This window comes from Clavelina lepadiformis, chromosome 5 (genome assembly GCF_947623445.1).
Source record: "Clavelina lepadiformis chromosome 5, kaClaLepa1.1, whole genome shotgun sequence".
Lineage (NCBI taxonomy): Eukaryota > Metazoa > Chordata > Ascidiacea > Aplousobranchia > Clavelinidae > Clavelina > Clavelina lepadiformis.
In genome coordinates, this window is record NC_135244.1 from 8417141 (window position 1) to 8431059 (window position 13919).

Consider the following 13919-nt stretch of genomic DNA (forward strand, 5'->3'; position numbering starts at 1 on the left):
ACAGGAATCCAAAAATTATCGACATTGATAATAAGTTAATAACCTTAATAATAATATAATATATTTTTGAAAATATTTTTATAAATAATTAATTAATCAACTAGGAAGGCTAAAAGCTAGAAACTCAGAAAGAATATATATCGTTAAACTTTGCGATTTCCTACAAAAACTTAGTAACACTCAAAAGTCTAAACAATGCTTTTCTGCAAATTTACCATGTTTTACGTCAGCGTGATAAAGCTCAAACATCATCAGAACGCAAATTGCGCATCGCAACACAACTTGCTGGCGTTTCATATGAACGTGTAGGCCAATAGCGTTCCGCATACAGTTTAAAACATTTAAAACGAACAGCTATCTTAACGAAGTAGCCTACAAACGCCAGCAGACTTTTTTTTAAAACGACTCTGCCCAAAATGCAAAAACGGATCAATACATTAATTTACTGCAAGTTGTTACTCGGCTCACTTCAAGATGGCATGTTACATTGCATACAGAATCAAAAACCCTTTCAAACTTAATCCCATCGCTACATCCAACCGTCCTAGGCGAAGTGTGAGGTGGAACGCAAACAAAAGCTTGAAAACATGGAAGTCGTAATAATCTCAAATCGTGACAAAATTCAAGATTTTTTGTATCAATAGCGCTTGTCAATAACATAAGCTAAAAAAGGTGAAACGAACCACGCAGTCACAATTCGAAGTGACCATTTCACCGTATATAGGTCACGCCACGCAACCTGTTGTTAAGGATAGACGGTTAGGTTAGGAGAATGAGTATGCAGAAAGTTGAATTTAGCTATTTAAGGTTTTATTGGATTTAGATTTAGATTAGAAGGTAGATTTAGGTTACTATATTATAACATTTAAATTAAGTTAACAAGAAACCGTGAAAAATTGCTTCGAACGTACGATTTTTTCCGGTGAAATAGTGGTAGCAAGTCCAATTAATTATGTGCGACGTACGATGCAGGCTACGTGTTCGTAGTTATGTACATAGAATACTTATATACTGTATTTACCGTTTATTCATCAATCATCATCAACTAACCTTTGCCAGCTTCGTTCTAATTCGAGCAAGCACGTGATTGTTTTCTTCCTGCGTATGGAACACTGGATTTAAAGGTTTATGTGTAGCATAAACTAACGAACCACGCACACGCTAACAGAGCTGATCAGAGTGTAGATCAGAGCTATTTTTACCCCTATTCACTTTCAAACTAGATTTTTTACCTTCAAGGCTCCTATGATTTTTTTCAGTAATAACAACTTACAAATTTAAGGCGTCTTAAAATATGTCGTTGTTGGCAATTTTGTTTTCATAAACTTTTAAATTAAATCAATACACGCATGGTAACGATTTGCGGGACCATGCCAATACTCAGTCTAACGCTGAAATGGGTGTAATTGTACACTATAACAGTTTGACATTTGCACTTTAAAGACTTTGATTTTATCTTGTAATTTTGCTTACTCAAGGTATGTCATATAAGATTTTAATAATCAAGTCGACAGCAGTTGTGCAGTAAAATATAATCATTTGTGATTTGCTATAAATTCACAAGATAAAACGATTTTGCTTTCTTCGTCATTTTATAATTCGCACACACTTGACGAAAGATCGTCCGAATAATTTACGCATTCAACGCTTGTGGTGAACGAGTGGGCGAAGATCAGTTTAACAAAGCTATTGTCTTCACTAGCGTTGGTACCAGCGTCTCCATGAGGGTATTGAATTCCAAATCATGTTTTCTTGTTTGGGTTTTAAACCGCCTTGATATAAGTGCTTATATCATTCTTTTGTTTGCAGTGTATTGCCGGTTCTGGTCATAAGTGAGCCTGACATGTGTTTTATAGTGATATGTTAAACATGTTCGATAAAGTGAATTAAATAAAGAACAACATGAAGCAGCAGTTAGCTTATTCCAACTTTTTATTTTGTAAAATCAGTTTGATTTCGATTTTGTCAAAACAATATAAACTGTAATTTTTGTGTAGCATGGCTGGACGCTTGTAGTTTATGTATAAGTGGTTCCCTCTTCCCAGCAAGTGTGCTTAAAACAATCCCTTTTTAATTGAGTCATTTCATCCAGTACTAGAAGAAAGAATGAATCCCAACAGCCTGTTAGATTTGCAAGGTTAAAAAAATACAGCTGGACAAAGGCATAGACTTTTACCTCAGCTAAGAACGCATTAAAAAGCATCACAATCAATTGCGTGTGACTCACGTTTTAGTATCGCATATTATTGCTAAGGCTTTATTTGAAAGTAATGTTAGTAGTGGGCTGAATGCACTGCAATTACAACGTTCCATAAAAGAATAAGGTATTATTTTCGCCTGACATTTTGATGGACTTGTGAACTATGTTGGAAATACAAGGTAAGTTGAATTTTATTTCTGACGTCATAATTGGCATAACATGCGGCATATTTGGGAATACATTTTGTAAAACGAGTCAATCAGCGTAAATTGCAACAAGTCTATATAACAACGGTGTAAAATTTTTGAATTAATCTCTTTGCAAACGACGTAGCGGCATGACGACCATCATTGCTGGTAAGCTTGCATCAATCGATAGGTAAGATATTGGTGGATATCTAATAGGTTTATTTATTATTTCTCCCGTTTTTGTTTATTTAATATAAACATAATTGTTAGGTTCTGTTTCACACGAAACAAGAATTTTTCCAAATATACACGGGTACGTTCTTCATTTACCAAGCAAGCCCATAAATATTCGATTGATAACAGTTTCGTTTTGTAGTCAAACTAATTTTCGGCTTGGTCAAACTACTTTTCTGTTTCAGAATAAGGCCTTCTTCAAGGGGATATTCTAGAGAACGGATGCTAGAACTCTCAAAAGCGAAGGGTACTAAACAAATATGGCTCACAAGTTTTGGGTAAGCTAAACAAGAAACCGCTTAAGTGCATGTATTTACAGTTTGGCCGATAATTTTACGCTCAATGAAGGAATGTGGTTGAAGTTTTGGAGTTTTGTCATACGACTGCGATGCAAATAGACGAAAATCGAAAAATGTTTGTACTTGTTGTATAGCCCGAAGTTATATTGGGGAGATCAAGATATGATGTGGCCAATATCGGACGCAACATTAACAGCTCGACCCACACAACGACTTATTCAACTTGCTGTAGCGAAAAAGAACTTTCAGCATGGCACAAATCGAGTATACTCTTGCTTTGGTTGCAGTATCATGAACTTACTTGCATTCTATATCTATTTTGAAGACGATATTAATTCATTCACGTATGCCTTCATTCACAACATGCTGCATTTCGAATCATTTGATTAAAAATTGACAAACAATACATGACATCGACTTATTATCATGTCTCAAGTAATCATTTTAACTCAGTAACACTCTTAAAAGCAATGCGCTTCTAATGGATGTTATCTTTGAAAGCAATATTGACTTGATAAAATATTGTGTTTGTAGGAAAACCGTCCTGAATTTGTCTACAGTTGCGGGCGAAATTCTCAGATTTGGGAGGTTAGCAAAAAGGAGATGGATGCAGTAACCAGTGATCGCGTATTGGAATTGTCACAACCAAAGCAACCATCTCCTGACTACCGGGAGCATAGGTATGTATACTGTCTGTTTGCTATAGCCTACTTATGTGCTTGTTTGTGTGATATGCTTTCTGCTCGCCAACAGCGAACGAATCCCATCAAAATCCTGTTTGATTGGCTTTTTCGTAACTGGTGCCGCATTAATGTATTTACGTTTCCTTTCAAGATCTAGGATTAAGGGACTTACAAAGTATTTACCTGAGGATCTTAAAAATATTTCGAACAACTTTGAACTCTAGCTTTTGTTAAACTTAAAACGGCACTTCCATAGCGAAAGGCTTTAACAGAGCACGTCAAAATGAACAATTCAAGCTATAGCTGTGGTTAGCCATTGAAAAGTTAACTAAAGGGCCCTATTTAAATTTAAGTGCTTCGGAATTTGGAAGTAGCAGTTGTTGTGGTCCTCCAAGGCGTTCCATTGTTTATCATATATCTTTTAAACGATTATATTCAAGGAAAGCAGGTAAAAGATATCAGTGTGCTGGCAATAGTCTACAAATGTTGCTGACACATGCCCCAATCACATGGAATTATTATGATAAAACTTTGTAGTTGGTAACCTTACCATATCATTTCAATTCACTTTCCAGTAGCATTAGCGTGTCGTTTTCCTCCGGGCCGACTATAATAATACAAAACATTGTTTGGCGATGTCCGAATTGACCCGACTGTAAGATTATCTTGAAGGCCTAAGTGTCGCCACACGTATGTCATACAAAGAAACAACTATTGTGCCATTTTGGCAACAGGCACTTTGACCTGAACATTTTAAACATATTTGAGCATGAAAGACATTGTCTTGTCTTCACAGCACCATGTGTGTTTTCCATATTGGTTTATGTATATATAGTACTATTATAAGAAACACACATGGTGCTGTTTGGACCTCACGCATATATACTTTCTTGGATGCATAGCACCTGGGACAAAAACGCTTTTTATAACTTTAACATATACCACGTGATGATTGGCAGTAATCAATTATACTTTGCCAAGTTTGTTAATTACTTCTTGTCATCATCGATGCTTGGCGCGCGGTTCTAACAGAGGTTGTTGTTTTTCAGGCAAAGTCATCAATACAGCTGCGGTCGCGTCTCGCCTATATGGAAGGTAAAGAAACGCGCATTGAGCTGTCCAAACAGGGCGCGGACGGCTCAGCTTGCAAGACCAAAAGAACCCCATCCGCAATACGAGCCCAACAGCGAGGTTAGCTGGAACCTGTTACCTCTGAAACTTTTAAAGCTTAAAGTTTTGTCAATATTTTGCTTCTAGGCTGAGACTTTAATTAAACCCATTGCAAAGCACGCTGTGACAAGCGAACGTGTACTTGACCTTGCAAGACCAAAAACTCGCAATGAAGGCCCATTTATCGATTCCAGATTTCCGGAAGATTCAGTATGGAGGGTAAGATGCACCAAACGTGGTAAAGCTTTACAAGAAAAATGAAGAAACAATAACTCAAATAGAATCCTTAGGTTGTAAAATGCATAGCCTGCTATATTAAGGCATATGTGTGTAGCTTGCACGTGAATACTTTACAATAATAGCAGAAAAGAGTTTGTGGTTAACCATTACTTTGACAATGTCAAGGTAACATCTCAAGCCCGGACGTCGAGTGCTTCTCCGAGAACTGCCGAGCTTGCTAAATACAAAGGATTCGCTGAGGGGTATGTGTCCAACCGCAGCGTTCAATGGTCGGTCTCTAGAGCGGCAAGGAAAGCAATAGCGACACCTAGAGCAGAAGAACTTGCAAAGCCGATTGTTAGGTAAAACAACATGACATGGCGATATCACTCAATGTCGTAGATAAATTAGATAACTTTTAGAAATTTCAAGCGTCCAACTACAATAGAATTATGTTTTCAGAGCGTCAATGGACCACGTTCAGTTCAACCAAGACGCATTTTTAGTCAGCTCTGTTGCCATGAAAGCAAAGTGCACACCCAGGCTGGAAGAACTTGCGCAACCAATACAACGATGAAGAGTCCTCAGCGAAGACGCATAGCCGAACACCTGTAACTCCTACTCAAACGCGCCTCGAAGCTGTTTGTGTTTTATACAATCTGTTGTTTATAATTTGTATCACTGTAAACACGGTGGTTGCAGTATGTAAAGAAATTGTTATTATTCTAGCTACCGTGTAAACTACTCTTCATCTTTAAATAATCTTTAGTACTCATGATGACGTATCAGGTGGCCAGATCAAAAGGTGGGCGAATTGACTTAGTCGGTTCTGATAGGCCATAGGACCTGCTAACCTATTTGCAAACACGTTTATTGTCATACAACCTGCATAAAACACGAAGTAATTTATAAAAAATTTAGAAGATACTGGGCCCAATTTTAAGTTTACACATTTATACCTTACAACTTTTTATTGATTAGGTTAAATACATTTTTACAAAAGTAAACATTTTTGTCGGGAAAAATTACAGCTTTATGAAGTTTTTAGCGCCAGTGTATTCTTTTCGGTACCGTTTTTGAAATCATGTAAAAATATAATATATGTTTAACAGTCACAAGGTCATAAAGTTTTTAGCGTGTCATAAATTTCCCGTCTGGCCCCACATCTCGCTTGGCTCCGTCCTTTTTGTTGAGACTGAACATTAGTGAGTGCAACATTTTTAGGTATCGCCACATTATATGCAACGGGGCATATAATTGTGTGGCGGCGTATACGACGCTATACAGCCTCATAGAAGAGTCATAATTATTACGTGATTTTTTTCGTCAAATTCAACATCCTGCGTAAGTTCACTAACGCATAATGGGGAGCTAGCCCAGCAACTTTACGCTCCCGCCCTTTGCTACTCGACAGCGGAGTATATGCTTGTCCAGTATGGGAAAGATTCGTTTTTACAATAAAGCTGAATGTCGCCCTTAACGCATCTTGCAGATGCATCACCGGTTGCTTACGGCCTGTTAATACCGACAGCCTGTGCCTACTCGCCGATATTGCATCAGCAGCCATCAGAAGTGCAGTATCCAATAAGACAGAACGTCTCCGCCAAGAAAAACTACCACTGTTTGGTCAGACACCTGCCCCTACTCGGCTGAAATGATGGAAGAGCTTCCTCACCAGCACCACTCCATTGAAAAGCACAGGGACAAAGACATGAATAAGTAAGTGGGAAAAGAAACTCGCAGACAAGCTTTACCTCCTCAAAATGGTTATCACACCAAATACGGAGCTCCCACCAGGATCAGCTGGAATATGGGGGTAGGGAAATGCCTGAAACGTCTCCAAACATGATCGAGTTGGGTACACCAAGGTAGCACTGAGAAAATGCTAGGGATACATCACTGATGAGACCATCTGCGAATGCGGACTTGAACCTCAAACAATAAAGCATACCCCATGATGTCCTCTACTGGAGAAACCCTGCAATGCAGATGCTCTTGTCCAGCAACATGGCCAACAACGGATAGACATCCTATGATTTAATGTAATGTGTGGACACGCTGAGAAGCGTCAAATTTTCTTGAAAGTTTATTGGTAGCTGACTTGAGAAGGTTGTTGACAGCAAGGTCACTGACCACATCGCTATTTATGATCATTCTTTTTACAGTAAGTCGCCGTGAAATGCAAAGCTTTCTTTCTGTTTGTGTAATTGTTAGCGCAAATACAGTAGCCTATACAGGTTTGCTATAAGAGCCTTCAGCTGGCAACTCGTTGTGTGCGTTTTTAAATGATACAACTGAGCCGCGCCTTTCTGATAAAGGAGTTATTACGTTTTTTATTAAGAGCTTAAATTATCCGTTTTTAACTTTATTCCCAGAAACAATTTTTATTTGTAATACAAGTTTCAAAAAATATTAAAAGCTCTTGAAAAGAAATAATGCTGAATGTTGTTGAAGATTGATTTATTATTATTATTGTCCAACCGAGATTTTTTGTGGATTTTGTTAACTCTAACACCTTTCTTACTGCGAAAACATTTTTATTTGGTTTTAACAAACTTGATTAAAAATGATGTTGTCTGAATCGTGTTCACCAAACTTTGTAGTAAAATAAAAACAAGGTATAGTTTGGCACACTGTAGGTTAATTTTTTTAAATATTTTTTTTTTGTTAATTTTTTCTACACTTAAAAATGGTAAGTGTTGGATGACCAGCCGTCACCATTTCATAATATTGTTATCTACCTGGATGAACCCGTTATATAGGCCTACTTAGTAAATTTTTGCACAAGTATAATTATTTAGGTATCGTCAGGATAATCCTATATATTCACGGATGGTTGTGGTGATGGATGATGGTATACGGGTATTCTCAAAGAAATTTCAACTATGTTCTCGAATATATCAGAAAGCTCTTGTTTCAAAAATTTACTAAACTTACACATAATTCTGAAACAAAAACTTTCTAATAGATTCAACAACCAAGTTAAATGTTTGCACAAAATTTCCTATTTCATCTAAAATATTCTAAATATTATCAACAAATATTTTTAAAGACCTCCTCAAAAGTATAGAGGAATAAAGGAATATTTCTTGCAAAGATTTTAAATAAACTTAAAGTTGGACAACAACAAATTTACAGTAAAACTGGTTTATTGTAAAAATCAAGTTATTCCAATAATATAATAAAACATTTGAAGAATAGGCAAAAAAGAAAACAGTGAACGCAAATTTAGTGCGAGTTCACAGGGAAAGTTCTGCGGGTCTGAAACAACGGAGCTAGCAGAAAGGCTGTTTCGCAAGAGGCAAGTCAACAATAACAACCTTTTAAGTCAATCCAGTCTTTTGGTTTTCCCAAATTATGCTTTCCTCTCCAATTAGGATCTTGGTTCATTTCCTCCGTTTTATTTGCAAGGAAATCCAAAAATTGTCTCATACCCTCCGGAGTCGACGTCACTTCGCAAGATGATGTAACAGTACGCATACGGGTCATCGAAAAGGATGCAAGGTCAAAGGTTGTGCCCGCAAATGTGACGTAATAATGATTGTCTTCCCGGCTGCTATTTGAGCTATCTGCTTTAGAGGAAATGGATTGTGAGCCGGAACTATGACGAGAACGGTTTCGACGGGAATCATTTACGATCGAGTTGGTTGAGGAAGAGTATCCATCATCATGAGACGACTCCAAATCGCCCTCTCCAATAAGTCGTCTAAAATTCTGCTCGGACATAGGTATTCCCAGTCTGCGGGTTTGAGACGGTATATGTTCTTCTTGCGAAGTTTCAACAAACACTTCATCGACAATGCTGCCTTCAGACTGCTGATTTAAGAGGTTTTCGGTCTGACATGTTTGGACGTATGCAGAGTTTTGGATGTTTTCACGGCGCCATATTGGAAGGGAATCAGCTGCGCTTATTGTGCTCGACGTTGCGGCAGACGACGCACTTGCATGTGCAGACCTCACATTACTTCTCATGGCAAAGTGCTTATTTTTCATTTTCCTGGCTTTGGGCGTGGATACCACTTTATTAACCGACGTAGATGCATAAGCAACACCGATACCACTAGGCCCGGAGGACATTTCTTCAGGTTTAGCTTTGGAACAAGAAGCCGAAGAAGCTTTCTCGAATTTGGAACAAGCGGAAAGAGATGTTTCTCCATAGTTGGAACCTGAAGCTGGTAATGAATCTTCAGATTGCAAAGTGAGCTTCTCTTGAGAAACCGTTGACTTTTCGTCTGCTTCTGGGATCGTGCCCAAAGCTTTTGCATCATCCGTGTGTTGCAGATGGCTGCGTACGTAGTCATGGAGATTGTTTGAATGACTGTGCCTGGGACGGAAATTTTCCGATGCACTGCTTTTATCATGGACTTTGGAGGTAGCAGTGGATGCTTTTTCTTCCGAAGGCAAACGTGCATCAGTCGGCGCTGTATTATTTTCGTTATATGTTGCTCGTCGAAGTGCATAGTTTTGTCTTCGCAGATTATAAACATGAGACTGCTGCTCCCTACATACCCAGTCTAATCGTCTGTAGTCGTCTTCTAATCTCGATAGGATATGATCCTTCTCGTTAGCAGCTTTTCGATCACTTTCAATGACAAAGTTTAACTTACGATTCATGTCACGCATTTTAGCCATTTCCTGCTCACTGTTGGTCATTTGAGTGCAGCGTGTTTGCATTTTTTCAAGTTCCTCCCTTAATCGTGAGTTTTCTTCGTCTTGTTCAGCAGATCGCTGCCTAAAACCATTAATCTCATCCTGAGCATTTAATATATCGCTCTTCAAGGCTTCAATATCACTACATAATAAATCAGTTTGGCATGAAGACGCGCTGCCGACATTTTTAGTGGCCTGAGCAACATGATTTTTTAGAACTGATTTTTCGTTTTGAAGCTGATTGATTTGAGAATTCAGGCGATTAATCTCAGCCGCACGATCTGCCAATGCCCGTTCCAGTTTTACACGCAAATGCTGGTTAGTGGAGTTGGAGTTAATGAGAGCCACTTTTAACTGCTTTTCCACCTCCTTGCCGCGATTTAAATGGTTACTCAATTCAGATATTCGAGCGTTGGCTGCTCTAGCCCAAGACGCATTTTCTCCTCTCTCCTGCTCAGTTAAGTTCATAAGTGCTTGAAATTCACCTTGCAGTAATTTCCGGGAAGATTCCGTTTCCCGAATACATTTCAAATGCTCTTCACATTCCGTTTGAAGTGGTTTGATCTTCTCTGAGTATAAACTAAACAAATGGTCGGAGAAGGCAGCATACAATGCGTTTGAAGTCAGGAATTCAGCCAATTTTTCTAAGGCCATTTCTTCCTTTACGCGAATGTAATCACGTCTTATAGCTCGTCCCTCAGCGTTCTTCAAACAAACTTCATCGGTCAGTTGGTCGGCTTTAAACGACAGGTCTGCAACCCTTTCTTGCACTTCGACCAACTTGTTCGTTGTAACCGTGTGCCTCTCCTTTTCAGCATTAAGTTCCTGCTCCACCACACTTCTCTGCATGCTTTCTTCACTTAACAATTCTTTCAGCTGGCGCGCTTCATTTAAAGCATCTTCCAAAGCAAGCCTCGACGCCTTCATTTGAAACGACTGAGACTTCATTGATTCCATAGTAGTCATCAATTGAAGACGTAATTTATCAGCTCGTGCATGCGCGACTTTTAGGGCACAAGTTGCGTCATGTAATTGTCGTTCTTTATGACGAAACTCAGCCGAAGAGGATACGACGGAGGGAATATGAAGACCAGTTGTCTAGAAATAAAACGGGCATTGCAGCTATCACCTCCACTCATGTACGCCTCGTCAACACTCATCTACTGTAACACGCAGGTATGCGCTAACCGTAAGCTAAATACCTGCGTTGACTGAGATAGATTTGTTTTGCCATCAGTTTGTACTGCTGTGTCTTTCAACAGACTTTCGTGGTGGGAAGTCTGAAGCACTTGTATCTGTAAAAGCATATAAGTAACGTTTGGTAAATATTATTTTAAGTGATTAGTTAACGTGGTGAAAAAAATGCAGCTTGTTATCTACTATATAAGCAAATGTGGAACAATGGCCAGGGCCTACAATTTTAGGGAGGCCTACTCAAGCGTAAATTAACATGATTGACTCACGACTATACCGTGTGGACATTAAGTAGTAACCTATACTGTAGTAACCTTACACTATGAGGCGACCACATGTAAATAAAATAGTTCGCGTGGACGATTGATATGAAAAAGCTTTAAAAGTAGCTGGCTAACTATTTCACCTTAAGTAGTTCAAGCAGCCCGTTGTTAAAGATAGGCTGTTAGGTTCGGAGAAAGGGTTAGGAAACAGTTAATTTTAGTTGTACGTATTTCAGTATAACATTAGATTGAAAGATATACCTTAGATTAGGTTTTAGTGTTTTTTTCTATGATATAATTTCCAAGTTAGATTAACAGGAAACCTAGAAAATAGCTTTGGACGTAAAATATTTTTCTGGTGAAAAAGTGATTTTTGTTTTGCAGAAACCTAAATTTCAGGTCTGACCCAAGCCCATACTGCCCTCGATACGGCCCAGATTATAGCCTAGGTAGCCTACAATCAGTTTTGCAACTGGTAACGGCGGTATTGTAGGCTAGCGAAAGCCGCCTTGGTTTAATAATTTTGAAATTAAACACAAGCAACGTTCAAGTAGCACAAATTCTGATGTGAGAAAGATATTATTAGTAACCTCTTGGGTGAGACTGTCCAACGCTTGTTTGGCTGCATCCAGTTCTGATTTCATTTTGCAATTTGTTGCTTCTGCATCTTCAGCCTTTCTGCGACATTTGTTTAATTCCTTTTCAGAAATCTAAAAGATATTTCCGTCACAAGATATAAAATAGCCAAACTGGGATTATAGTTCATCGAAGATAACGGCAACATGGCAAAAACCTTACTACAAAATGACATCTGGAAAACAGTTTAATAATTTCCGAGATAAGCATCCTTACATCCAGTTTCTGTTGCATTGAGCCATGTTGTTGGTTAAATCTCCCATTACTTTCGTTAATTTGTGTTTCCAGATCAAACTTGACATTTTCATAGTATGCAAGCCATTGCTGCAAATTCAAAGTACAATGTCTTTAAAAAGAGCTCAAAACTTTCACAAAAAATCATTTAGGTTATTGAACATTTCTATTAAATTGGGTTAACCTCACACCTTTAAATTCTCAGATTCCTGAACGAGAGCTTCGTATTTTTCATTCATGTTCTCTAACTCAGAACGCAGCTGTTTTATGGCATCTCTATTTTTCTTACCACCGTCAGCAACTTTATTCACTACTTCGGCGGCACTACTCACTACCATCATGCCCAACTGATATGCCAGTGATGACCTTTGGGAATCGTTGTCGGATGCAGGGGTTGCTGTTCAGTTAAAAATAGAATGATCATGTCAGTCGTGGTTAAAATGCTATTAGTACAAATGTAATACCGGTAATCAAAGAAATATATAGCAACACTTCATACAACTATCGAGTTTTCACGAAAGATAGTTGTAAATTGGACCTTTGTCAGATTAGCTTCTAGTTTACAAAAGCAACATATTTAGGCATGTTCTTGGTAATGCTAAATTGGTAAAATCGTTATAAACTGTTTATAGTTGGTGGCGCAGGGGCGGTGACAATTACTAGTAGGCCTACAGTATCAGCAGGTTTGAGCTTACTGGATGATTGGTGGGTGATAGCGTGATCAGGTTCCACAGCAGTGGTAGTACTATCAGCTGATTCGCTTGATTTGTGCCGATGACGGAATTGCAAGCTACCTCTCAAATCTGGATCTTCTTCGGAGGTTAAAGACAGTTCACTCCACCTTTGATCAACGTTTTGTGAATCAGCTAGATCAATCTTGTTTGATTGCCAGTCGCTCATCCAGTCTGCAACAGGTAATAACTTAAACCAACATCCCCCAGCAAAAAAACTTGCAAACCTCAGAGTCATGAATACAGAACAATTTATACCGATACTGGTACCGGCATTATTGGATCGGAAATATTAAGCTCTAATACCGTACAGCAGGTTTTGAACAAACAGGCAAATTTAGTCGTCATAGTGGTATCATTAAGTTCGCACTGTGAGTTCAAAAAATATTGTGCTCAAGTAAAACCTAATCAAGCCTAATCTACATACCAAAAAATATCACCCACCTGAATTATAACTTTGTCTATACTCCATGGATGATAGATATTAATGAAAACTGTGAAAACTTGCTGTTACTAAGCAAGCAATGTTGTTACGACATCATTATTTTGTAATTGCAACACTTATGATGTCATCAGAGTGTTTAGCTTGTTACATATTTATCCCTTGTCACAAAGGTCCGTCTATTCGCTCATATAACACATATCTATCTTTCCTTGTATTACTCTTCAGCAAAAAGTAATCCGTTAAATTCCTTTGCTCAAGAATTATATTGTCAGGCGCTTCGCCAGTTCTCTTATTACAGCTATTGTCTTCATAATTCTATTGTTGAGATTTTTTACGATTGACTACCAATCTCTTTTCAACCTGCCTTTGTGTCGTTAACGTCCGCGGTCCAAACACAACTGAATTCGAAAGGTCTATGCTGCTAGCTTATAGTGATATTTGTTTAAGGTCTAAGTTTCACTCACGTGCGCTCGTCCAAACAAGAAATACAAATTTATGACATCGCAGAATCATAAATCCTCATGCTACCAGATCAGTTTGTAACGGTAAAATGTAACCTAAATGCTGAGGAAACATTTTTTGCTTCGAATGTAAACCGGCTAATATTTTTTCAGTTCACTTTATGCGGCTTATAATCAAGGGCGGTGTTTCTTACAATGAAACTAAAACCTAACAAAATGTTGTAACTTTAAAACCTTATTCGAACATATCTTTTATTCAAAATCTAGCCTAAAATTATTCTGTAAACTTTTCTGCATGTCCTTGTAACAGAG

At 38.2% G+C, this 13919-nt stretch overlaps 2 protein-coding genes across 3 annotated transcripts; one reads left to right on the forward strand and one right to left on the reverse strand.

The window, feature by feature from the left end:
* The first annotated feature begins 1829 nt into the window (after positions 1-1829).
* Positions 1830-6099, forward strand: LOC143459709 (sperm microtubule associated protein 2-like). 2 transcript variants are annotated; one of them, XM_076956954.1, is made up of 9 exons: positions 1830-2379; positions 2659-2701; positions 2808-2900; positions 3056-3185; positions 3456-3601; positions 4654-4795; positions 4862-4993; positions 5180-5355; positions 5456-6098. In XM_076956954.1, the coding sequence occupies exons 1-9, from the start codon at positions 2364-2366 to the stop codon at positions 5568-5570; spliced, it is 993 nt and encodes a 330-aa protein (XP_076813069.1). In that variant the 5' UTR covers positions 1830-2363; the 3' UTR covers positions 5571-6098. The 2 variants fall into 2 exon arrangements, with proteins under 2 accessions (XP_076813069.1, XP_076813070.1); XM_076956955.1 differs by lacking the exons at positions 1830-2379; positions 2659-2701 and adding an exon at positions 2401-2578 and having other exon boundaries at positions 5456-6099.
* Positions 6100-8124: 2025 nt separating this feature from the next.
* On the reverse strand, positions 8125-13546 carry LOC143460880 (uncharacterized). The gene is made up of 7 exons (XM_076958546.1): positions 13146-13546; positions 12666-12875; positions 12162-12367; positions 11953-12060; positions 11691-11810; positions 10846-10938; positions 8125-10741 (listed from the first exon to the last, which is right to left on the reverse strand). The coding sequence occupies exons 1-7, from the start codon at positions 13171-13173 to the stop codon at positions 8300-8302; spliced, it is 3207 nt and encodes a 1068-aa protein (XP_076814661.1). The 5' UTR covers positions 13174-13546; the 3' UTR covers positions 8125-8299.
* Between the last annotated feature and the right edge of the window lie 373 nt (positions 13547-13919).